This window comes from Sphaerodactylus townsendi, linkage group LG01, assembly GCF_021028975.2.
Source record: "Sphaerodactylus townsendi isolate TG3544 linkage group LG01, MPM_Stown_v2.3, whole genome shotgun sequence".
Lineage (NCBI taxonomy): Eukaryota > Metazoa > Chordata > Lepidosauria > Squamata > Sphaerodactylidae > Sphaerodactylus > Sphaerodactylus townsendi.
In genome coordinates this window covers 15,295,776-15,322,480 of record NC_059425.1, presented here as the reverse complement: position 1 = coordinate 15,322,480, position 26,705 = coordinate 15,295,776, and the positions used below count along the sequence as shown (strand labels likewise).

Sequence of the window (26,705 nt, the reverse complement as noted above, 5' to 3'; positions counted from 1 at the left end):
CCCACCCCCCCCCCCCCCCACCCCCCCCCCCCCCCACCCCCCCCCCCCCCCACCCCCCCCCCCCCCCACCCCCCCCCCCCCCCACCCCCCCCCCCCCCCACCCCCCCCCCCCCCCACCCCCCCCCCCCCCCACCCCCCCCCCCCCCCACCCCCCCCCCCCCCCACCCCCCCCCCCCCCCACCCCCCCCCCCCCCCACCCCCCCCCCCCCCCACCCCCCCCCCCCCCCACCCCCCCCCCCCCCCACCCCCCCCCCCCCCCACCCCCCCCCCCCCCCACCCCCCCCCCCCCCCACCCCCCCCCCCCCCCACCCCCCCCCCCCCCCACCCCCCCCCCCCCCCACCCCCCCCCCCCCCCACCCCCCCCCCCCCCCACCCCCCCCCCCCCCCACCCCCCCCCCCCCCCACCCCCCCCCCCCCCCACCCCCCCCCCCCCCCACCCCCCCCCCCCCCCACCCCCCCCCCCCCCCACCCCCCCCCCCCCCCACCCCCCCCCCCCCCCACCCCCCCCCCCCCCCACCCCCCCCCCCCCCCACCCCCCCCCCCCCCCACCCCCCCCCCCCCCCACCCCCCCCCCCCCCCACCCCCCCCCCCCCCCACCCCCCCCCCCCCCCACCCCCCCCCCCCCCCACCCCCCCCCCCCCCCACCCCCCCCCCCCCCCACCCCCCCCCCCCCCCACCCCCCCCCCCCCCCACCCCCCCCCCCCCCCACCCCCCCCCCCCCCCACCCCCCCCCCCCCCCACCCCCCCCCCCCCCCACCCCCCCCCCCCCCCACCCCCCCCCCCCCCCACCCCCCCCCCCCCCCACCCCCCCCCCCCCCCACCCCCCCCCCCCCCCACCCCCCCCCCCCCCCACCCCCCCCCCCCCCCACCCCCCCCCCCCCCCACCCCCCCCCCCCCCCACCCCCCCCCCCCCCCACCCCCCCCCCCCCCCACCCCCCCCCCCCCCCACCCCCCCCCCCCCCCACCCCCCCCCCCCCCCACCCCCCCCCCCCCCCACCCCCCCCCCCCCCCACCCCCCCCCCCCCCCACCCCCCCCCCCCCCCACCCCCCCCCCCCCCCACCCCCCCCCCCCCCCACCCCCCCCCCCCCCCACCCCCCCCCCCCCCCACCCCCCCCCCCCCCCACCCCCCCCCCCCCCCACCCCCCCCCCCCCCCACCCCCCCCCCCCCCCACCCCCCCCCCCCCCCACCCCCCCCCCCCCCCACCCCCCCCCCCCCCCACCCCCCCCCCCCCCCACCCCCCCCCCCCCCCACCCCCCCCCCCCCCCACCCCCCCCCCCCCCCACCCCCCCCCCCCCACACCCCCCCCCCCCCCCACCCCCCCCCCCCCCCACCCCCCCCAATACGCTCTCCAACCCTGCTTGCTCATTCACCACAACCTGTCTCTTTCCCCGCTCCTCAAAATAGCCTCCATAGCTTCATTCATTTTCCCACTTCTCTTTCTCCCACCTAATTGGCTCGTCTATCTGCCACTTTCCCTCCAGCCCTTCTTTCCTCCTCCTTTCCCGTTCTTCTTTTTTCCTGCTTTCTTGACTCTCTCCAGTCCCTATTTCCGCACTTTAAACCATTTTTCTTTCCTTCTTGCCAGCCTGCCCACTCCCATACCTAACTGACCTCTAGGGAGCAGCAGTGGCGTAGGAGGTGAAGAGCTCGTGTATCTAATCTGGAGGAACCGGGTTTGATTCCCAGCTCTGCCGCCTGAGCTGTGGAGGCTTATCTGGGGAATTCAGATTAGCCTGTGCACTCCCACACACGCCAGCTGGGTGACCTTGGGCTAGTCACAGCTCTTCAGAGCTCTCTCAGTCCCACCCACCTTGCAGGGTGTTTGTTGTGAGGGGGGCAAGGGCAAGGAGATTGTAAGCCCCTTTGAGTCTCCTGCAGGAGAGAAAGGGGGGATATAAATCCAAACTCTTCTCTTCTTCTTCTAGTGTTGAAATGAAGCGGCAGTGGCCATTTTGGATTACCAGAGTTGCCTCCGCAGTTCAAAATGGCTGCCAAAATTTCATGAGGAAATAACTGAGATATCTTTTTTTTTTATTTTCTGCCTCCCTTTATTGTTTTACAGGGTTTTTTCCCCCGCAAACATCTCGATTCCCCTGATTTTGTAGAAATCATCTGTACATGGCCCTAAATTATGGATTTAACGATCTATGTTTAGGGTCATGTTCAGAATTAGATATAATGATATATGCATTGGTGGGATTCAGCAGGTTCGCACCACTTCGGCAGAACCGGTTGTTAAAATGGTGCTTGTAAACAACCAGTTGTTAAATTATTTGAATCCCACCACCGTAATTTTAACTGTATTTCTTAACCTTGTTTTGTTTTAAAATTTTGTCCTGTTTTATATGCCAATAAAGGCTTGTGTTGTTATGAATCCCACCACTGGATATATGTATATAAAAAGAAGGCTTGGATGAAGATGTATGGGGCTGGCTGCCTTTGAAGGGTTACAGTGAACATATTACTGTTTGTTTTAATTTAATTCAGTTTTGTGGGAGGAATGAGTTAGAAATGAGTATATAGTTCTGAGGGGTAGCCAAGGTTTTAATGAGTATTAATCATATGACTCTTCTTTTAATTGATTTTTTTCCCTGAATTTAACCGGGCACTATTTTCTTCTCTCTTGGAATAGCTGGTGTCTGCTGTTATAGAATACGGAGGGAAGCGAGTTCGAGGGAGCGACCTCTTCAGTCCCAAGGATGCGGTGGCTATCACCAAACAGTTCCTCAAAGGGCTGAAGGTATTATTACTGATTTACACAGTGATATCTGGATACATTGCAGAGTATTGTTAACAAAACAGGCAGGCCCTTATATAAAGCCGTGGTGCGACCGCACTTGGAGTCCTGTGTTCAGTTCTGGTCACCACATCTCAAAAAGGATATCGAAGAGATAGAAAAAGGGCAGAGAAGGGCAACGAGGATGATTGAAGGATTGGAGCAACTTCCTTATGAGGAGAGGCTGCAGCGTTTGGGACTCTTTAGTTCGGAGAGGAGACGTCTGAGGGGGGATATGATTGAAGTCTATAAAATTATGCATGGGGTAGAAAATGTGGACAGAGAGAAATGTTTCTCTCTTTCTCACAATACTAGAACCAGGGGGCATTCATTGAAAATGCCGGGGGGAAGAATTAGGACTAATAAAGGGAAACACTTCTTCACGCAACGTGTGATGGGTGTTTGGAATATGCTGCCACAGGAGGTGGTGATGGCCACTAACCTGGATAGCTTTAAAAGGGGCTTGGACAGACACCCGGTGCCTTTGGGAGCTCACCTGCAGGATGTGAAAGCAATGGCCTGCTGCTGCTGCTGCTCCCGAGCACCTGGTCTGCTAAGGCATTTGCAATCTGAGATCAAGGAGGATCGAGATTGGGTACATCGACTTCTCTTCCTTAAATCTGTCCAAGCCCTTTTTAAAGCTAAGTCAGAACCAGATTTCTTCTGGGGGTTTATTATTTATTTATTTATTTTTGGGATATATATTTTTTACCCCACCTATCCCTGAGGGGCTCAGGGCAGCTATACCACAACATAAAACACAATTAAAACAATCATAAAATCTTTAAAACGTCATAAAAACACACAGCTATAATGTAACCATACCTAAAACAAGCAAGATGGCGACTTTAACTCAGATATCTCCTGGGAGGCCAATGAAGATGAATATCAGCCTGGTGGAATAGCTCCGTCTTACAGGCCCTGCGGAAACTACTCAAGTTCCGCAGGGCCCTGATCTCATTTGGGAGAATTTCCCACCAGGTAGGGCCCAGGACGGAGTACTCCCTGGCCCTAGTTGAGGCCAGCCAGATATTTTTGCAGCCAGGGATTTCCAGAAGGTTCTCCTCCGAGGAACGGAGGGATCTAATTGGGCAATAGGAGGCGTAGCAGCAGTGGTGTAGGAGGTTAAGAGCTCGTGTATCTAATCTGGAGGAACCGGGTTTGATTCCCAGCTCTGCCTCCTGAGCTGTGGAGGCTTATCGGGGGAATTCACACACGCCAGCTGGAGGCTTATCTGGGGAATTCACACACGCCAGCTGGGTGACCTTGGGCTAGTCACAGTTCTTCGGAGCTCTCTCAGCCCCACCCACCTCACAGGGTGTTTGTTGTGAGGGGGGGAAGGGAAAGTAGATTGTAAGCCCCTTTGAGTCTCCTAGAGGAGAGAAAGGGGGGGATATAAATCCAAACTCTTCTTCTTCAATATGGGGAAAGGTGGTTTCTAAAATTGTCCTAACGTTTGTTTTGCTCTCTTGTCAAACAGGGAGTTGAAAACGTGTACACCCAACACCAGCCGTTGTTGCACGAGACCCTCGACCAGCTGATCAAGGGAAAACTGAAGGACAGTCAGTACCCCTACCTCGGTCCCAGCACGCTTCGTGACAGGTATGGCAACTGCAGGGGGGGAGGGGGCTGCTTCTGGCGCCCGCAATCATCGATCGCCGCACCTGCCCTCCCCTTGGGGATGGGTGATTTATGCGTTGTTGTTTTTTTAGAACTAGCCTGCTGGATCGGACCAGAGTCCATCTAGTCCAGCTCTCTGCTACTCGCAGTGGCCCACCAGGTGCCTTTGGGAGCTCACATGCAGGATGGGAAAGCAAGGGCCTTCTGCTGCTCCTGAGCACCTGGTCTGCTAAGGCATTTGCAATCTCAGATCAAGGAGGATCAAGATTGGTAGCCATAGATCGACCTCCTCCATAAATCTGTCCAAGCCCTTTTTAAAGCTATCCAGGTTAGTGGCCGTCACCACCTCCTGCGGCAGCATATTCCAAACACCAATCACATGTTGCGTGAAGAAGTGTTTCCTTTTATTAGTCCTAATTCTTCCCCCCAGCATTTTCAATGGATGCCCCCTGGTTCTAGTATTGGGAGAAAGAGAGAAAAATTTCTCTCTGTCCATATTTTCTACCCCATGCATAATTTTATAGACTTCAATCATATCCTCCCTCAGACATCTCCTCTCCAAGCTAAAGAGTCCCAAACGCTGCAGCCTCTCCTCATAAGGAAGGTGCTCCAGTCCCTCAATCATCCTCGTTGCCCTTCTCTGCACTTTTTCTATCTCTTCGATATCCTTATTGAAATGTTGCGACCAGAACTGAACACGGTACTCCAAGTGCGGTCGCACCACGGCTTTATATAAGGGCATGACAATCTTTGCAGTTTTATTATCAACTCCTTTCTTCTTCCCTGTCTGTCTGGTCCCTTCCGCACACGCAGAATAATGTGTTTTCAAACCACTTTCACAACTGTTTGCAAGTGGGTTTGGCTATTCCGCACAGCTTCAAAGAGCCCTGAAAGCAGTTTGAAAGTGCATTATTCTGCACGTGCGGAAGGAGCCTCTGTTTGCCTGTCTGCCTCTCTTCTACTGTTTGCCACTTAACAACTGCACAGTAAGGGCTCTTTGGGGATCAAGGAAGAAAAATGGTGTAAACCAGGGGTGGCGTTTGTCTCGCAAAGGTTCTGATTATGCATTTGAAATTTAATTGGCTGTGCTGATTTTTAAAAAGGTTTCTTTGGCAACAGCTGCCAACATAGGTCTGTGACTGAAAGCAAGCCGTGGCAACCATTTTGTGGCCGGCTTTGCCTCGTCCGGCTGCCCTTTTGTGGCCGGATCCACCGTTGCTGTGTCAGATTTCCAAAGGCTGAAGAAGTTTGGGGACCCCTGGTGAAAAACAAAAAGTTGCTGAAAATGTTAGGACATTGAACAAATGAGTGCCCTTTAAAAAAAAAAAGATACGTGGTGATGGAGAGAGAGTTTCCTAATTGCTATTTGGAGAATTGTTCCTAGTGAAGCTTTAGCACAGTGATGGCGAACCTTTTCGAGACCAAGTGCCCAAATTGCAACCCAAAACCCACTTATTTATCGCAAAGTGCCGACACGGCTATTTAACCTGAATGCTGAGGTTTTAGTTTAGAAAAAATGGTTGGCTCCGAGGTGTGCGTTACTCAGGAGTAAGCTTGGTGGTAGTCGGTGGCTTTGCTTTGAAGCAACCGTGCAACTCTTCCAACGGGTGAATCATGACCCTAGGAGGGTTTACTCAGGAGCAAATTCCCATTGCCGGCAACCGAGCTTACTCCCAGGTGAAGGATCGTGCTTTAGTTCTTTGCATGAAAATCAGTGGGGTTTAACAGCGCTTAACAGGGTTACCTACACTGCTTCCCCAAAAGTAGGTCTTAGGTTTAATGCTAATAATCGAGCCCAGCAGCCCAGGCCAGCCTAGATGTGTGTGTGTGTGTGGGGGGTGACTCTGCGCGTGCCCACAGAGAGGGCTCTGAGTGCCACCTCTGGCACCCATGTCATAGGTTCGCCACCACTGCTTTAGCAGGTCAGCTGGGCACTGCCATAGCTGGGTGTCTTGCCATGTGCGGCCTCTTGCCTTGGGGCCGGATATATTGATCTGATTCCAGGAGTTACGCAAAAGCACTAGACCGTTTTTGCTGTCAATTGCCCTTCTGCAAGAGAGCGACAGAGGCATGGGTCACAGCTGTTAAATTGTGCCTGCGTTTGGACAGCAGAGGTTTCTCACAATCACATTTCAGATATTTTTGATCATAAAAACACAAGACCAGTCAGAGCAGTGAGAAGAAGAAGAAGAGTTTGGATTTATATCCCCCCTTTCTCTCCTGTAAGGAGACTCAAAGGGGCTGACAATCTCCTTGCCCTTCCCCCCTCACAACAAACACCCTGTGAGGTAGGTGGGGCTGAGAGAGCTCCGAGAAGCTGTGACTAGCCCAAGGTCACCCAGCTGGCGTGTGTGGGACTGCACAGGCTAATCTGAATTCCCCGGATAAGCCTCCACAGCTCAGGCGGCAGAGCTGGGAATCAAACCCGGTTCCTCCAGATCAGAGTGCACCTGCTCTTAGCCACTGCTCTTAGCCACTATGCCACTGCTGCTCCATTAGAAGCAAAAACTTCCAGACCACGGCCACGCAGCCCAGAAAACCCACAACAGCCAGTTGATCCCAGCTGAGAAAGCCTTTGACAATACACAAAACTGGAACAGATAAATTATTAAACAGATCAGCAAATATAAACAGTCAAACCAATACTAAAAAATCTGAGGCCAGCCCAGCCTAGGAAACATGGACTGTATATACAGTGACACAAGGCAATGAACTAATGGGTATATGCAATTAGTTTGAGTATAAAGTCAATAGAAAATTCATACACCGTTCATAAAGATAATTCATAAAGATATATTGTGATTATGTGATAAGTAATATTCAACTGGATATAAAGGTAATAACAAAACATACAATGAGGGCACTTAGGCAACCTAAGAAGCGTAATGGGACTGTACTTAGTAACAAATTCTCAAAAGCATTGTATAAGATGTATTATAAATTATTCTCAGGTTCGGAGGTACCAGCTCAGGTCAAGGGGGTGGGGGGACGGTGTTACTGGTCAGACCTGCACAAGAGGGCAGGGATGGTTCCTTCCATTCCAAGGGTCGGAGGGTTGGGCTCCTTAGAATCATAGAGTTGGAAGAGACCCCAAGGGCCATCAAGTCCAACCCCCTGCCATGAAGGAACACACAACCAAAGCACTCCTGACAGATGGCCATCCAGCCTCTCTTTGAAAACCTCCAAAGAAGGAGACTCCACCACACTCCGAGGTAGTGCATTCCACTGTCTAACAGCCCTGATGGTCAGGAAGTTCTTCCTGATGTTTAGGTGGAATCTCTTTTCCTTCACCTTGAACCCATGACTCCTGGTCCTGGTCTCTGGAGCCGCAGAAATCCAGGAGCTCCTCACAGATCCCTGAGAGCTGCTCTGAAATTATGGCTCTCTTGTATTGTCGAAGGCTTTCACGGCCGGAATCACTGGGGGGTTGTGCGGTTTCCGGGTTGTATGGCCGTGTTCTAGCAGCATTTTCTCCTGACATTTTGCCTGCATCTGTAGCTGGCTAGAAATGGCCATACAGCTCAGAAACCACAGAAAACAAGCTTGCTCCCTCCCCAACATGTCATCCCTTCAGCTATCTAAACATGGCTATCATGTTACCTCTTAGCCGTCTCTTCAACAAACATTCCCAGCTCCCTACGTCTCTCCTCTTAGGGCCTGGATTCCAGACCTTTGACCCTATTGGTTGCCCTCCTCTGGACCCGTTCCAGCTTGTCAATATCCTTCTTAAATATCCTTCTTTCATTGCTAACCTCTGCAGTGGAGTTTGGGGCATGTGTTTCTGTCCTCTTGGTATTTAGTGGCTGCTGTTCTCTGAGCACCGACCATGACATCTTTCCTCCACCCCCACCTGTGTTTGAAAACTGGATTCTTTGCTGTCTCGGGTTTGAGTGTTGCGGGGGAGGCTCCAGGGCTGCTCCGAGCAGGCCCCGGTCTTGGGTCGTCTCCGTCTGGGCTCCCTTCTTTCCTTCAGAAACCGGCTGGCCTCATTGGCACAGGAGAAAGCCTGTTGTTTTGCAAACACATCTGCTCCTGTCTTGGCCACCAGACGCAGCTGCTCCAGCTCCCAAAGATCTCACCAGCCCGTGCCCTCCCCCCCCTCCTGTGTTTCTGCACAACACACCCACACCTTCTCTTGCCGAAAGCTTCGTGTTGTGGTGGCAGCGAAGCGTGTGTGTATGTGTGTGCGTGTGTGTGTTGGATTTTGATTGCAGCATCTTTTGTGTCGTTCTTCCTGCATGAGCACTTATCCCAAAATAGCAAACCTTTGAGTTCTAGCGTCTGCTTTTCTCTCTCCCCACCGCATCATCTTCTAAATGTGCTCAAAGGACAATTACGACAAATAAGGAGAAAGGATTAGTCAGGGCTTTCCCTTGGAGTCACTGTGAGTGTTTTGATTCCCCCCCAAGTGACTCTGTTGGAGGTGCCCTGTTCTCGGCTGGGACAGAAAGGTCCAGACACAAGCCAGTCTTAACCGTTCTAATAATGGTTTTATTAATAGAGAAAAACGAGACTCTTAACTCCTCCCTGGCTGTAACTAATGGGAGTACTTGCTTGTCTTTGGGATGATAGGAGCTTTCGATGGTGTCCTTTTCTGGCTGTTTTGAGATGGATCGCTGTCTCTTGCTTCCTTGCGGCTCTGTTGGTCTTGGTCTTTGCTGAAGCTGCTGTTGGACTTGGCTTGCTCTCTTCCAGGGGTCTGCAACCTGCGGCTCTCCAGATGTTCATGAACTACAATTCCCATCAGCCCCTGTCAGCATGGCCAGTTGGCCATGCTGGCAGGGGCTAATGGGAATTGTAGAAGAAGAAGAAGAAGAGTTTGGATTTATATCCCCCCTTTCTCTCCTGCAGGAGACTCAAAGGGGCTTACAATCTCCTTGCCCTTCCCCCCTCACAACAAACACCCTGTGAGGTGGGTGGGGCTGAGAGAGCTCCGAGAAGCTGTGACTAGCCCAAGGTCACCCAGCTGGCGTGTGTGGGAGTGCACAGGCTAATCTGAATTCCCCAGATAAGCCTCCACAGCTCAGGCGGCAGAGCTGGGAATCAAACCCGGTTCCTCCAGATTAGATACACGAGCTCTTAACCTCCTACGCCACTGCTGCTCCTGTAGTACATGAACATCTGGAGAGCCGCAGGTTGCAGACCCCTGGAAGACCATCACATGAACCTATGGACTCCTCTTTGGATCACCATACGGACACATGAACGTCACGAATATTAAGGGGCCCCAGCTTCCCTTAGCACCTCTTTGAGACTGACTGGCTAACTAAAAACAGGGGGATGCTGGGTAAGGAGAGGAAATTGCCTACTGGGAAAAGTTTTGAAGGGGCAGGGACTAACTAAAATAACCTCCCATGGAAGACTTAACAATAAGCAAAACCATACTGACTGTGGGGAAACTAAATCTTGAAGGGGAAATAACCAAAGGCTCTGTGGGGGCATGACAGTATGCATCGCCTGATATGCTGGGGTGGAGCATCCTGTTCCTGAAGAAAGAGCTCCTCAACAATGTATTGTTGAAGACTTTCACAGGTGGAATCAACTGGCTATTGTGGGTTTTCCAGGTTGTGTGGCCATGGTCTGGTCACTTTTGCCCCTAACATTTCACCCGCATCTATGGCATCTATGACTGGACACCTTCACAGGCATGTAGAACCTCACCTGGAATACTGTGTGCAGTTCTGGGCACCGTAATATTGACAAGCTGGAACGGGTCCAGAGGAGGGCGACCAAAATGACGAAAGGTCTGGAATCCATGCCCTACAAGGAGAGACTTAGGGAGCTGGGGATGTTTAGGGAAGCGAAGGCGGACATGATAGCCATGTTTAGATATTTGAAGGGATGTCATGTTGGGGAGGGAGCAAGCTTGTTTTCTGCGGCTCCAGAGACGAGGACCAGGAGTCACGGGTTCAAGGTGAAGGAAAAGAGATTCCACCTAAACATCAGGAAAATTCCTGACCGTCAGGGCTGTTGGACAGTGGAATGCACTGCCTCGGAGTGTGGTGGAGTCTCCTTCGTTGGAGGTTTTTAAAGAGAGGCTGGATGGCCATCTGTCGGGAGTGTTTTGATTGTGTGTTCCTGCATGGCAGGGGGTTGGACTTGATGGCCCCTGGGGGTCTCCTCCAACTCTATGATTCTATGATTCTAATGGCACCAGCCATAGGTTGGGTAAAACACGAAGAGCAAAAAGTACCAGACCGTGGCCACGCATCCCGGAAAACCCACAACAGTCAGCTCCTCAACAGTCGCTTGCGCGGCAGCGCGATGATCTCTTTTCCTCGCTCCCCCCTGCCCACCCCGAATGCCGATGTGTGACTAACATTGTGGCTGGTGCACGAAACCCTGCACACGGCGTCGGTGAACTGTTCAGAGCCGTACAATGTGCACGCTCGGCAGTTGCTAAATATATCCAGCTTAATTCTCGGGTTGCTGTACTGGAGGATCTTACATTTTGTTCCTAGCAGGGTGGGATGTGAGACGGTTCTTCTCCCTTTATCCCCGCCGAGAGAGCGGCGTGAACTTTTGGCACTCGCCGCACGTCTTGCTATTCCCGTTCCTTTGCTCTTTTGACTGGACCCGTTTCTGCTCCGGAAAACCTTCCAACTCCGCCCCCTCTCGCCCTCTCCCTCGCTCGCCATCTGCAAAAGGCAGACTCCCCCGGCATGGGCTGAGCGCTGGCACGTTCTTGAGCCTCTTCCTCTTGCAAGAGGAATATTTCGTGTCCTTTTTATCTACTGTTACAAAAGCCCCCCCGGCACTGGAGACGCATTAACAGCTGCGGCAGACCTTAGCAACAGGAGAGGAGGCGCGAGCCGGGGATGAAGGAGTTGCAGCGGAAGAGAGTTGAGCTGGGGGAAAATAATGCTGGTCAGGGGTTCTCTATGTCAGGTAGAGCATCTTTCCCTCCCCAGTCGGCGGCTTTCAAACTGTGGCCCCCAGATCCCAACCGTTGGTTGGCGGACCCTCAAATTGCACCTGACTTGCGATGACCTCGCTGTGTTTTGAAGGGGAAAGACAAACTTAAAAGGGGTTGCCGTTGTCTTCCTGAAAGCCGGCGTGGTGCCGTGGTTAAGAGCAGGTGGCGTCTAATCTGGAGAACAGATTGATGGAGGAGAAGTCGATCTCTGGCTCCCAATCTTGATCCTCCTTGATCTGAGGTTGCAAATGCCTGAGCAGACCAGGTGCTCGGGAGCAGCAGCAGCAGAAGGCCATTGCTTTCACCTCCTGCAGGTGAGCTCCCAAAGGCACCTGGTGGGCCACTGTGAGTAGCAGAGTGCTGGACTAGATGGACTCTGGTCTGATCCAGCAAGCGCTTTCTTATGTTCTTCAATGCCTTAGCAGACCAGGTGCTCGGGAGCAGCAGCAGCAGCAGAAGGCCCTTGCTTTCACCTCCTGCAGGTGAGCTCCCAAAGGCACCTGGTGGGCCACTGCAAGGAGCAGAGTGCTGGACTAGATGGACTCTGGTCTGATCCAGCAGGCTAGTTCTTATGTTCTTAAATGCCTTAGCAGACCAGGTGCTCGGGAGCAGCAGCAGCTGCAGAAGGCCCTTGCTTTCACCTCCTGCAGGTGAGCTCCCAAAGGCACCTGGTGGGCCACTGCGAGTAGCAGAGTGCTGGACTAGATGGACTCTGGTCTGATCCAGCTGGCTTGTTCTTCTGTTCTTATGTCCAGGCAGATGAAACATAAATTTTCTTGCAACTGTCCTGACCTGGTTTTCCAGCAGCCAAGCTGGAGCTAAAGTGATCACCCTGCTTTTGACAGATTCTCATTCCACCCAGAGACAGATGTGGAGTTTTGCTCCAGAACGCCCTTCATCAGAAAGCTGAGGCCAATCTCCTGGTGGCTGAGGCCAATTTGCTGGTGGTCCCCGGCCCCTCTATGACGCAGCTGGCCTTCACCTGGGGCGGGGCCTTCAGTGCCTTGGCCCCAGCCTGGTGGAACATTCTGCCTTCGACCGTCCGGGCCCTGTGGGACCTTGAGCAGTTCCACAGGGCCTGTGAAACAGAGTTGTTCCGCCAGGCCTTTGGGGAGACAGCCCAAATGTGAGTGCCATTCCCTACTGAGGTGGAATACGGTGTTTTTTTTACCGCTCCTGGGAAGTAGAGTTTGTTTTGCCGTCTGATAATTGTTTTTAGGTTTTATTTGATCTGTTTTAAGGTTCTTATGATGTACGGCGGAACCTCGGTTTTCGCCGGTAATCCGTCTGGCGACACTTAGCGAAAACCGAAACTGGTGAAAACCGAAGCTATGCCGTTGGCGCATGCGCTACGCAAACGGAGTGGCAAATTTACGCAAAAAAGCGTAAATTTACACAAATGGCATAGCAAATTTACACAAAAAGGGTAAATTTACACAAACGGTGTAGCCAAAAACAGAGGCACCCGGCGAAAACCGAGGCAAAAAAACGGCCGGGGGTGACCGGCGAAAACTGAAATGGACGAAAACCGAAGGCTATGATTGCCAAGGTTCCACCGTATTTTATTTGATATATTTGACATTACACCACCCAGAGCCCTTCGGGGGTGGGCGGTGTAACAAATTTGAGGTATAAATAAATAAACCGGGCTTTTTCTGCCTCGACCACTTGACCACAGCATTCAGGAACTAGTAAAAAATGTTTTTTTTTTTAGTTGGAAGCAAGACCGTTTAGAACTAGAATGATTGGATCCCTGCCACTCAGTGCATCCATCAAAGTGCTTTTCCGTGCTGGTTCACCTGGGTAGCGTGGGGGGTTCGGACAGGAGTCTCGTGGGACTGTGAGCCACGTCAGGAATTTTGCCCACTCGGTTGCTTCCTGCCTTTTCCTGTCAACCGCTCTAAACAGCCGTTCCGGTTCTTTGCAGGCCGCAAGACATCATCGTCTTTATCATCGGAGGGGCGACCTATGAAGAAGCCCTCACCGTTTACAATCTGAATCGCACCACCCCCGGGGTCCGGATCGTGCTGGGCGGTACCATTATCCACAACACAAAAAGGTAAGCTGAGCTTTGAAGCGGCATTGGGTTTCCGCTGTGCTTTTCTAAAGGGCGCTGTGAGTTCCGTCGAGACAAATCTAGGGCTAGAAATAGGCATCTGTAGACCCCTTAACAGCAGGGCTGTTTTCTGTGAAAGCAATCAGGAGGAAGATGGCAGGCAGCGTCGATTTGTTGGGCAGATTCAGAGTGTCGATTTGTTGGGCTGCCAGTGGTTTCTTTCTCTCCTGAATGAATTTGAAAGTGTGCTCCTCATTGTGTGGCAAGTAAAGAGAGCCAGCGTGGCATAGTGGTTAAGAGCAGGTGCACTCTAATCTGGAGAACCGAGTTTGATTCCCAGCTCTGCTGTTTGAGCTGTGGAGGCTTCTCTGGTGAATCAGATTAGCTTGTGCTCTCCAGCACATGCCAACTGGGTGACCTTGGGCTAGTCACAGTTCTTCGGAGCTCTCTCAGCCCCACCCACCTCACAGCGTGTTTGTTGTGAGGGGGGGAGGGAAAGGAGATTGTGTAAGCCCCTTTGAGTCTCCTGCAGGAGAGAAAGGGGGGATATAAATCCAAACTCTTCTTCTTCTTCTTCTTCTTGTAAAGTCCTGGCAAAAACAAAAGTTGTGTGAGCCCTCCTAGACACCTAGCCCAAGTTTGGTTTACCGTTTGTTCCGGGGTCTGCTTTGTATTCTTGGTACCTGCAGGCCATTCCCAAGAACGTCAGAATTGCCTCACTGAATCAGACCCTGGAACGTCTAGTCGGTTTCCAGCAGTGCCTCAAGAAGATGTTAAGTGGGACAAGATGTCATAGTTATGGGCCGTCCCAGGTCTGGTTGTACTCGGCCTCTGGTAAATGCAGGTATAGAGTCTTTGAAGATGGAGGTTGATAAGGCCCATCTTGCCTCTTCAGCAGTGGCGTAGGAGGTTAAGAGCTTGTCTATCTAATCTGGAGGAACCGGGTTTGATTCCCAGCTCTGCCGCCTGAGCTGTGGAGGCTTATCTGGGGAATTCAGATTAGCCTGGGCACTCCCACACACGCCAGCTGGGTGACCTTGGGCTAGTCACAGCTTCTCGGAGCTCTCTTAGCCCCACCTACCTCACAGGGTGTTTGTTGTGAGGGGGGAAGGGCAAGGAGATTGTCAGCCCCTTTGAGTCTCCTGCAAGAGAGAAAGGGGGGATATAAATCCAAACTCCTCCTCCTCCTCCTCCTCCTCCTCCTCCTCCTCCTCCTCCTCCTCCTCCTCCTCTTCTTCTTCTTCTTCTTCTTCTTCTTCTTCTTCTTCTTCTTCGTTGTAACAGTTGTATTTATTGTATTGTTGAAGGCTTTCATTGCTGGAATCACTGGAGTATTGTGGGGTTTCCAGGCTGTATGGCCGTGTTCCAGTAGCATTTTCTTCTGACGTTTCGCCTGCATCTGTGGCTGGCATCTGAAGATGCAGACAAAACATCAGGAGAGAATGCTACAGGAACACGGCCATACAGCCCAGAATCCCCACAACACTCCAATTGTATTTATTTTTTTATTTTTCTCCTACCTTTCTCCCTAGTGGAGACCCAAGACCGGTAGCATTGTTCTCTTTTCCTTTATTTTATCCCCAAATGACCCTGTGAGGTGGGCTGGGCTGATTGTGTGCGTCTGGTCCAAGGTGACCTATCAAGTTTCCATGACACAGTGGGGCTTTGAATCTGGAGTTCCGGGTCCTAGTCTGATGCTTTAACCACTACACCACACTGTCTGTCATCACGACATCTTGCCTAATGAATTGCATGAAATCAGAAAATGACTTCACAAGCGTCCAGGTCTCGGCACTCTTTGCAGCGCTACTTGTTCTTGCTTTCCACAAATCCACCTATATGCACGTACAAATTCTCTTCTCCCTGCCCCTGCTTTTGAAGTTGTCAAGCGCGATTGGGCAGCACGCTCCAGGTCCCGTTTCTGGAAGAAACCAGATAGCCAGTGGTGGGATCCAAAAATTTTAGTAACAGGTTCCCATGGTGGTGGGATTCAAACTGTGGCGTAGTGCCAATGGGGCTGGGCGGGGCACGACGGGGGCGTGGCCGGGCATTCCGGGGGCGGGGCATTCCTGGGCAGGGTTGTGGCAAGGATGCAGCCACTGCGCCGGTCCTTGGGCGGGAAACGAATGCACGCAGGCGCAGGCTGCCACGCACGCCGGTGCACCTCCTGCTAGACAGCTTCAAGTTCTGTGCGCTACTGCTGAGAGGAGGGGCGTGACTAAGGCAAAAATCACGTGGCAAAATCACCCATTAGTAACCCCCTCTCGGCACACACAAATAATTAGTAACCTACTCTCGGGAACCTGTGAGAACCTGCTGGATCCCACCTCTGCAGATAATGATCCTTATGGCATCTTTGTAGAGTCCTAAATCTGTTTTTAAAAGCACTGCCGTGTGAGGTTAAAAAAAATAAATAACGGATGGGGGGTGGGGTAGGAGGAGAAAGAGCCAGCCCATGCGCTCGCTTATGCAGGTAGCTGCTGCTTTTATTGCGCTGCTGTCAGTCGGAGCTAGTGGCCGTGAAAATTCCTCCTAGAGTGGACTATAAAATGGACATCTGGCCCTCTACCTTCCTGCTGTCTTTTGGACGAAGAAAGTTGCAACGGCAGCTTCCTTTCCTCGCTGGCCTGCTACCAAGTGGGCAAGTCAAGAATTCTTTCCGTTTTCCCTCTCCAAAACGTGGGGCTGAGTCCCCCTTCCAAATGGAACCGCCTTTGGCAATGGGGCTTGTCAAGTGATAAAGAGACCCGCAACTTAAAAGCTGTGGGACAGGTGACTTGAACCTGTTCCTGTGTGCTGCTTTAGGAAACGTGAAATCGTAGAATCACAGTTGGAAGAAACCCCAAGGGCCGTCAAGTTTAACCTGTGGAGGCTTATCTGGGGAATTCAGATTAGCCTGTGCACTCCCACACACGCCAGCTGGGTGACCTTGGGCTAGTCACAGTTTCTCGGAGCTCTCTCAGCCCCACCTACCCTACAGGGTGTTTGTTGTGAGGGGGGAAGGGCAAGGAGATTGTCAGCCCCTTTGAGTCTCCTGCAGGAGAGAAAGGGGGGATATAAATCCAAACTCCTCCTCCTCCTCCAACTCCTCCTCCTCTTCTTCTTCTTCTTCTTCTTCTTCTTCTTCTTCTTCTTCTTCTTCTTCTTCTTCTTCTTCTTCTTCTTCTTCTTCTTCTACTACTACTACTACTACTACTACTACTACTACTACTACTACTACTACTACTACACGGGACAGCCCTGGTGTTTGATTTGAAAATACGTGACCCCTGTAGGGATGATCTCTGCTTTGTTGCTTGTTGAATTCCATGTCCAGTTCAAGGCACAGCTGCTTATAATTGACCTCTGCTATAAATTCACTTTGCTGCCCATAAGCAAGCTGTACTCGAGCCACAAAGATAATAATAATGTGTCTGCGAGTCTTGCTGAGATGCTACCCAGTGTGGACAGAATGTCTGTAGAGTCTTTTAGAAAAGGTCTCTGTGGATGCTAAATATGACTTAACAAGGTGATGGATAACTTAATTTAGTTTTCTAGTCCTCAGAGATTTGGAGAATTGGAAATGTTTGGATTCCTATAAACCAGTGGTGGTGAACCTATGGCACGGGTGCCAGAGGGGGCACTCAGAGCCCTCTCTGTGGGCACGCGCAAACAGAGTGCCCCCCCCCCCCCACATCTAGGCTGGCCTGGGCTGCTGGGCTCGATTATTAGCATTAAACCTAAGACCTAGTTTTGGGGAAGCAGTGTAGGTAACCCTGATAAGCGCTGTTAAACCCCACTGATTTTCATGCAAAGAATTAAAGCGCGATCCTTTACCTGGGAGTAAGCTCGGTTGCTGGCAATGGGGCTTGCTTCTGAGTAAACCCTCCTAGGGTCGTGATTCACCCGTTCAAAGAGTTGCACGGTTGTTTCAAAGCAAAGCCACCGACTACCACCAAGCTTACTCCCAAGTAACGCACACCTCAGAGCCAACCGGTTTTTCTAAACTAAAACCTCAGTGTTCAGGTTAAATGGCCGTGTTGGCGCTTTGCAATAAATAAGTGGGTGTTGGGTTGCAATTTGGGCACTCGGTCTCGAAAAGGTTCGCCACCACTGCTATAAACGCTCCTGCAGGTGATAATTTCTCCTGAGCAGCTATTAGGCACTCCTGGGTTACATGTTGTCCCTTGACAAACTTGCTCATTTGCACCTTTATAAAATGGTTACTAGTTGCATGTAGCCGTTGCCATAATACTGGATTACCTTTTCTCCCAAACTGTGACCATTTCAGCCTTCCCACTTTGAGACCACAGCTGAGTGTGGCAAAGGACAGATGGCTTTATTTATTTTCAGTTATTTATTACACTTATTTCCCACCAATTTCCCTCAGATCTCCGGGCGGCTTACAATAAAACAATCGGTACAATAAATAATATAAAAATAGACATAAAAAATTATAAATAGCATAAGCTTTCAAACAGATGGCGTAAAAAGAAGCCAACATAGGGGGATGAGAACGGATGCGCACGCCATGACTAGACGAGGACCAGAAATGATCTTTAAGGAAGAAGAAGAGTTGGATTTATATCCCCCCTTTCTCTCCTGTAAGGATGCTCAGAGGGGTTTACAACCTCCTTTCCCTTCCCCCTCACAACAAACACCCTGTGAGGTAGAGGGGGCTGAGGGAGCTCCGAAGAACTGTGACTAGCCCAAGGTCACCCAGCTGGCATGTGTTGGAGCACACAAGCTAATCTAATTTGCCAGATAAGCCTCCACAGCTGAAGTGGCAGAGCGAGGAATCAAACCTGGTCCTCCAGATTAGAGTGCACCTGCTCTTAACCACTACGCCACTGCTGCTCCTAGAAAGGGGTTGGACTCCCCCTTTGGCCACTCTCGATCCCGGTCCCAAGACTTCAGCATCGCACTCCAAGAAGACTATAAACGTGAAAGCAAGGGCCTTCTGCTGCTGCTGCTCCTGAGCACCTGGTCTGCTAAAGCATTTGCAATTTGAGATCAAGGAGGATCAAGATTGGTAGCCATAGATCGACTTCTCCTCCATAAATTTGTCCAAGCCCTTTTTAAATTTTAAATATGATTGAAGTCTATAAAATTATGCATGGGGTAGAAAATGTTGACAAAAAGACATTTTCCCCTCTTTCTCACAATACTAGAACCAGGGGGCATCCATTGAAAATGCTGGGGGGAAGAATTAGGACTAATCAAAGGAAACACTTCTTCACGCAACGTGTGATGGGTGTTTGGAATATGCTGCCACAGGAGGTGGTGATGGCCGCTAACCTGGATAGCTTTCAAAGGGGCTTGGACAGATTGATGGAGGAGAAGTCGATCTATGGCTCCCAATCTTGATCCTCCTTGATCTGAGATTGCAAATGCCTGAGCAGACCAGGTGATCGGGAGCAGCAGCCGCAGAAGGCCATTGCTTTCACCTCCTGCAGGTGAGCTCCCAAAGGCACCTGGTGGGCCACTGCGAGTAGCAGAGAGCTGGACTAGATGGACTCTGGTCTGATCCAGCAGGCTAGTTCTTATGTTCAAGAAGAATGGCCACATGAATGTTCACGGTTTGGTGCGTCCCCATGTGCAGAACTTGCCGGTGTGCTCAGAACCCTTGCAGAACCCTAACTAGAACGTTATCTCTCTTTAAAACCCGATGCTCTCCTCTTTAAAATGACTACCAATGAAAGGAGAACTCGGAGGATGCAGTCACGGGGCTCCCCGCGGCTGAAGACGGGGCACGTGGGCGTCTTCAGGGGACGTGAGCACCTGCCCTCTCCTTCCGCAGCGGCTGCAGGAATGTCTCCATCTGCTGACCCAGCAGCGCCCGCCTGTCACCGGCCGGAATGATTAATTGTTTTTCTTGCTCGTAGAAGTAGCTCCGTTCCCGGGTTGCGGGGTTGGGAAAGGTGGTTAGCGACGTACCGAATAATCAAAAAAGCTGGATGTCGGAGTAACTCCCCAAAAAAGTAGGTTACAAAGGCAAGTCTGTATTAACCCACATTTTCGCCAAATCCGGCGGCTATTAACTTGGTTTCCTCCCCAGCTCCACCCCGATTGAGCTGCTCTCCTGTGGAAGTCCATTGTCCCCGAGAGACAACAGACAGTGGTTGGTTTTGTAGTCAGGGGTGGGGGTCGAGCTCCCTCGTGGCCAGTCCAGACTAGGGGGCCTTCGCCAGGGTTATGCAAATAGCACCTGATAAAGTCCTTCGTCTGTCTTTAAGTCTCACTGTTTGGGAGTGTGTGTGTGTTGTAAATGTTCTAAATAAATATTCCCGCCCCTGAGGGTGTCTCGTGTGCCAACGTGTCGCTTCTGACTCATCGCAACTCTATGATTGAGGGACCTCCAAAATGTATCATTAACAGCCTTGTCCAAGTCTTGCAAACGTGACCTCCCTCGAGTGATTCAGTCCGTCTCGTGTTGGGATTTCACCTTTTCCTGCTGCCTGAAACCTTTCCTGTTGTTGTCGTCTTTCCCACTCTTGTCTTCTCCTTAAAGCAGCAGTGGTGTAGGAGGTTAAGAGCTCGTGTATCTAATCTGGAGGAACCGGGTTTGATTCCCCGCTCTGCCGTCTGAGCTGTGGAGGCTTATCTGGGGGATTCAGACTAGCCTGTGCACTCCCACACACGCCAGCTGGGTGACCTTGGGCTAGTCACAGCTTCTCGGAGCGCTCTCAGCCCCACCTACCTCACAGGGTGTTTGTTGTGAGGGGGGAAGGGCAAGGAGATTGTCAGCCCCTTTGAGTCTCCTGCAGGAGAGAAAGGGGGGATATAAATACAAACTCCTCCTGCTCCTCCTTTTCCTCCTGCTCCTGCTCCTGCTCCTGCTCCTGCTCCTGCTCCTGCTCCTCTTCTTCTTCTTCTTCTTCTTCTTCTTCTTCTTCTTCTTCTTCTTCTTCTTTGTTCTTTGTTCTTTGTTCTTCGTTGTTGTTGTTGTTGTTGTTGTTTGTCAGCCCCTTTGAGTTTGTCAGCCCCTTTGAGTCTCCTACAGGAGAGAAAGGGGAATATAAATTCCTCCTCCTCCTCCTCCTCCTCTTCTTCTTTTCTTCTTTTCTTCTTTTCTTCTTTTCTTCTTTTCTTCTTTTCTTCTTCTTCTTCTTCTTCTTCTTCTTCTTCTTCTTCTTCTTCTTCTTCTTCTTCTTCTTCTTCTTCTTCTTCTTCTTCTTCTTCTTCTTCTGTGATCACAGGATGATAGCCTCAGCTTGGTCATTTTGGTTTCCAGGGAGAGTTCAGGCTTGATTTGACCTAGAACCTACTGACAGAGGCGGAGCGAGGAAAAACTGCGCCCAGGGCGTGTGCGCACGCGGCACCCCTGCCACGCAGCCCTGGAACCCCCCCCCCCGCCGTGGTCTGGCCACGCCTCCACCACTGCTCTGCCCTGGACGTCTCACACACACGCACTGCCCCATTGGCACTACGCCACTGCTTACTGATTTTTACTGTTGAAGACTTCTGTGGCCAGATTCAACTGGTTGTTGTGGTTTTTCCATATTGTGTGGCTGTGGTCTGGTAGTTCTTGTTCCTAACGTTTCGCCTGTTACTATGCACAGATGCAGGCGAAACGCTAGCAACAAGATCTACCAGACCACAGCCACACAATACGGAAAAACCACAACAACCTACTGATTTGTGGTTTTTGGCAGTGCATGGTATCTACAACTCTCTCCTCCAGTACCACAGCTCCAAGGAGTCGACTTTCTTCCCATCAACTTCCTTCAACTTCACACAACGTGTGATTGGTGTTTGGAATATGCTGCCACAGGAGGTGGTGATGGCCACTCACCTGGATAGCTTTAAAAAGGGGCTTGGACAGATTTATGGAGGAGAAGTCGATCTATGGCTACCAATCTTGATCCTCTTTGATCTGAGATTGCAAATGCCTTAGCAGACCAGGTGCTCAGGAGCAGCAGCCGCAGAAGGCCATTGCTTTCACATCCTGCAGGTGAGCTCCCAAAGGCACCTGGCGGGCCACTGCGAGTAGCAGCGTGCTGGACTAGATGGACTCTGGTCTGATCCAGCTGGCTAGTTCTTATGTTCTTATGTTCATTGTACTATGTTACTACCCCTACATAGTAACAGGGAGTGATATAGTAGGAATTCCAGCGGTTGGCTATAGTTTAATGGGGGACAGGAGGGTTTGTGGACCTTGTGTGGATTATTTTTGGAGTTTGGAGAGTCTCACCCCATAAATGGAAAAATCCACAGGGAGTGGTTTTTGCCCCCTCCCCTGCATAAACTCAAAACTGGATTTTTTGCAGTTTCCCATTGCTTATGTCTTCGCTGATAGCGTAAATAACAGATTAAGGAATTAGAGTGTCCAGTCTAGACAAGGTTGCCTTCCCACTGAAGGAGCAGTGTGTAGCTTGAGACTTAGATTATTGTGATGTGCTCCGCGTGGGACTGTCTGGAAATCCTGATTACGGGATCCTGCAACTAGGTTATCTGTAGATGTAAGCCAAAGAGAACCTTTTGTGCCCAACGTTAAGAGATTCACACACTGGCTGCCTCTTCGTTTGGGGCAGTGGTGGCGAACCTATGGCACGGGTGCCAGAGGTGGCACTCGGAGCCCTCTCTATGGGCACGCACAAATAGAGTCGCCCCTCTCCCCAAATCTAGGCTGGCCTGGGCCAGGGGGCTTATTTATTAGCATTAAACCTAAGACCTAGTTTTGGGGAAGCAGTGTAGGTAACCCTGTTAAGCGCAGTTAAACCCCACTGATTTTCATGGGAAGAACTAAAGCGCAATCCTTTACCTGGGAGTTGCTGGCAATGGGGCTTGCTTCTGAGTAAATCCTCCTAGGGTCGTGATTCACCCGTTGGAAGAGTTGCACGGTTGCTTCAAAGCAAAGCCACCAACTACCACCAAGCTTACTCCCGAGTATCACCGTTTTTTCTAAACTAAAACCTCAGTATTCAGGTTAAATTGCCGTGTTGGCACTTTGCGATAAATAAGTGGGTTTGGAGTTGCAATTTGGGCACTCGGTCTCGAAAAGGTTCACCACCACTGGTTTGGGGGCACAATTCAGAACGCAGATTCTTACTTTGTTGTATTTAATTTGCTTTGTTTATAACAGGGACCCGAAATGGTTTACACCGTCCTTCTCCCCTCCCTTTTGTCTACACAACAGCCCTGTGCGGTAGCTTAGAGGTTGAGACTGGTCCAAGGTCACCCAGCAACCTTCCTTCACAGAGTGCGAATTCAGCTAACGTGAAGGAAAAGAGATTCAACCTAAGCATCAGGAAAAACCTCCTGACAGTCAGGGCTGTTCGACGGTGGAATGCACTACTTCGAAGTGTGGTGGAGTTTCTTTCTTTGGAGGTTTTTAAAGAGAGGCTGGATAGCCACCTGTCAGGAGTGCTTTGATTGTGTCTTCCTGCATGGCAGGGGATTGGACTGGATGATCCTTGGGGTCTCTTCCTACTCTATGATTCTATGAAATGCTCATAGCAGTCCACGCATTGGCTAGTTGTGCTGAGACACAGGAAGTCTGCTGTGACAAACTGTGGGCATGGGGGCGGGGGCTTGGTGTTCGGTTTGACTTCTGGACTGAATGGCAACTTCCTGCTCAAAGGATAAAGATGTCTCAGTGGGAGGAGCGTCAAGGTCCAAAGGCAAGATTTAGAAGAAGAAGAAGAAGAAGAGTTTGGATTTATATCCCCCCTTTCTCTCCTGCAGGAGACTCAAAGGGGCTGACAATCTCCTTGCCCTTCCCCCCTCACAACAAACACCCTGTGAGATAGGTGGGGCTGAGAGAGCTCCGAGAAGCTGTGACTAGCCCAAGGTCACCCAGCTGGCATGTGTGGGAGTGCACAGGCTAATCTGAATTCCCCAGATAAGCCTCCACAGCTCAGGCGGAGCAGAGCTGGGAATCAAACCCGGTTCCTCCAGATTAGATACACACGCTCTTAACCTCCTACGCCACTGCTGCTTTAAAGAGAAAACAACGCGTTGCACCTACCGCTATGCAATATATATTGGTACAACTCAATTATAAACAAAGTGCAATAGACAATAAACATGCTTATAAAATACAGTGCTCTTATCCTACCCTGTTTCCCCGAATATAAGACATCCCCTGAAAATAAGACGTAGTAGAGGTTTTTGCTGAAGTGCGAAATATCAGGCATCCCCCGAAAGTAAGACGTAGCAAAGCTTTTGTTTGGAAACATGCCCAACGAACAGAACGCAGAAAAATAAGACATCCCCTGAAAATAAGACATAGCGCATCTTTGGGAGCAAAAATTAATATAAGACACTGTCTTATTTTCGGGGAAACACGGTATGTACAACATCAGCATCCTATAAAAGTATACGAACACAGAGTCCTGTAGGAGAATGCAGAATTAACCATCATATGAACGTCTTTGGAGTGCCCAACTAGGCGTCCACAAATATAGGCAATAGATCGGTTCAGTATCAAAGTACTTGTGTTATTTGTGCGATCGTCCTCGCTACTGAGTTCTCATGCCATAAACGAAGATATGAAAATGCTGGGGGGAAGAATTAGGACTAATAAAAGGAAACACTTCTTCATGCAACGTGTGATTGGTGTTTGGAACATGCTGCCACAGGAGGTGGTGATGGCCACTCACCTGGATAGCTTTAAAAGGGGCCTGGACAGATTTATGGAGAGAAGTCGATTTATGGCTACCAGTCTTGATCCTCTTTGATCTGAGACTGCAAATGCCTTAACAGACCAGGTGATCGGGAGCAACAGCCGCAGAAGGCCATTGCTTTCACATCCTGCAGGTGAGCTCCCAAAGGCACCTGGTGGGCCACTGCGAGTAGCAGAGAGCTGGACTAGATGGACACTGGTCTGATCCAGCTGGCTTGTTCTTAGGTTCTTATGATAACATTCTGTTATTTGTGCGATTGTTCTCGCTACTGAGTTCTCATGCCATAAACGAAGATAATGTGAATGGGATACGCAATTTTTCACCGTTTTCGAACCCCGTGTTTATCAGATATTGAAGCTCTCATCCTTAAATATGTCTCTCATATGGGGTATTCACTCAAGGTGACTCTTATCACATCCTTGGCATTCCCCTCTAGGCTTATTCTGCAAGTGGCAGGGGCTGATGGGAATTGTAGTCCATGAACATCTGGAGAGTCATAGTCTGTAGACCCGTAAGTTAGATCGAGGAGGGAAGCGGGCCGACTCCTGGCTGAAGGAACCTTGGATTTGTGGCCAAGAGGCAACGAATGGTGCAGCTAATTGTCTCCCTCCAGAGGGGAATGTGTGCCTCCAATAACTGTTCCCACAGGCATCCCCGGCTGCCTAGCAAAGCACTTTTGGAACTGAGGGGGGTTCCAGATGCTGCTAGACACGGCCAGGGGCAGGGGAGAGACGTACTGTCCCAAGGGGAGGTCAGAAAGTCCAGACTCCCAATATAAACAGTTAGTTAATAATGTATTAGTAATAAGAAATCAAAGTTGAAGATGAAGTCCTATGAATAATAATGTAAGACAAAAAGACAAGAAACACGATAAACGTGTTTCTCGTTACCCTCTCCTCTATTAACTACTCCTGTTCTTTCTAACCCTCACTTCATCTTGATAATTTTATAGCAACTCTTCTTTCTCTCTTTCTCTTTCTCTCTATCTCTAGCTTTATTACTCTTTATAATTGTGATGAGATATTGAAACTATACCAGTTCATAGAACTGCAACTGAATTCCTTATTTTAATCATTCTATTTGTCTTTTTTTTCTGTAACCTTTGACTTGAATTTAATAAAGTATTTGGGGGGGAAAAGAAAGAAAGTCCAGACTCCCACCTGGCTGAAAGCTGCTACTTTCTCAGCTGCATCTCTCCCTCTGCCAAATGTGTGTGAGAAAACCTTGACCGAAGAACGGTACCCTCCTTCTATCTGGGTTGGTCGTCCTCTTCCACCGAGCATGCTGCCTCGGGAGGGACGCACATGGAGCAGTGAGGGAAGAAGCCAGAGGTGGGATCCAGCAGGTTCTCACCAGTTCCCGAGAGTGGGTCACTAATTATTTGTATGTGCCGAGAGGGGGCGACTAATTGGGTCCGCTTTTCCATTAGAAATCCCATTAGGTCCAAAAATCATAAAGTCCTGTTGTTTCCTATGTGGCTGGTTAGCGAAGGTAGAAAATAATTCTCCCTGTTGGGCTGTTTTAAAAACATGTTTTAGAAATATGGTAAAGTTCCTTGTTTCAGGAAAGTATCCTTCTTTTGATTTCTAGAAACAAAATTAAGTATTTCAAAGGATTAAGTATTTGACAGGCAGTCAATTAGAGGAGAAGTAGTTGTTTCTGTTGGCAGGAGACGATAGGACTTGCTAGAATGAGTTTAAATTATGGACAGAAGGATACCAGCTGGAAATTAGGAACTTTTTTTTACAGTAAGAGTTTTTTACAGTAACAGAGAAATTATTAATGCCCCACCCCTGGAATGCCCGGCCACACCCCCATCGTGCCCCGCCCTGCCCCATTGGCGCTACGCCACTGTTTGAATCACACCACCATGGGAACCTGTTACTAAAATTTTTGGATCCCACCACTGGAGATAGGGGATACTCGCCTAGCCAGCCAGATCAGCCGAATCAACCCTGGTGATCAATGGGGTGACAGACGTCGCAGCCAGATCGCCTTCACATGTGTGTGGGTATAGAGTCCAATCAAGCCACAGCTGAGTTATAGTGACCCTGGTGGGGTTTTGAAGAAGAAGAAGAAGAAGAAGAAGAAGAAGAAGAAGAAGAAGAAGAAGAAGAAGAAGAAGAAGAAGAAGTCTCCTGTAGGAGACTCAAAGGGGCTTACAATCTCCTTGCCCTTCCCCCCTCACAACAAACACCCTGTGAGGTAGGTGGGGCTGAGAGAGCTCCGAGAAGCTGTGACTAGCCCAAGGTCACCCAGCTGGCGTGTGTGGGAGTGCGCAGGCTAATCTGAATTCCCCAGAGAAGCCTCCACAGCTCAGGCGGCAGAGCGGGGAATCAAACCTGGTTCCTCCAGATTAGATACACGAGCTCTTAACCTCCTACGCCACTGCTGCTCCCCCACATTTAAGACCAGCAACTAGCAGGGGTGGTTTGCTCGGGGCCTGCCGCTGTAGCGTCTTCCTTGGTGGTCTCCCGTTTTAGCTCCTGAGATCTGACAAGGGTATTCTGCCATTCTACATCCCTCTTTGGTTTGGCTTGGTGTGGTTTATTGGATTTATATGCCGCCCTCCCCCGAAGGGCTCAGGGCAGTGAACAACAGCTGCAAGATGACAACAGCAATCACCATAACATTAAATAACAACCAGCAAAAAAATAATAATAACATCCATAAACATAGAATGAATAACATAGCATTATGACACGTCATTCTATACTACAATAAATAC

At 50.9% G+C, this 26,705-nt stretch overlaps 1 protein-coding gene and 1 long non-coding RNA gene across 2 annotated transcripts in view; one reads left to right on the top strand and one right to left on the bottom strand.

Annotated features, from left to right (window-relative positions):
- The first annotated feature begins 2,621 nt into the window (after window positions 1–2,621).
- On the top strand, window positions 2,622–13,392 carry LOC125442083. The gene is made up of 3 exons (XR_007245940.1): window positions 2,622–2,742; window positions 4,259–4,380; window positions 13,242–13,392. It is a non-coding gene; the product is annotated as an uncharacterized LOC125442083 (long non-coding RNA).
- A 9,391-nt stretch (window positions 13,393–22,783) lies between these two features.
- LOC125436711 (vacuolar protein sorting-associated protein 45-like) overlaps window positions 22,784–26,705 on the bottom strand; it is a 14,416-nt gene continuing 10,494 nt past the window's right edge. The window contains exon 6 of the mRNA XM_048503944.1: window positions 22,784–22,922. Coding sequence (XP_048359901.1) covers window positions 22,784–22,922 — 139 coding nt within the window. The remainder of the gene's footprint in view (window positions 22,923–26,705) is intronic.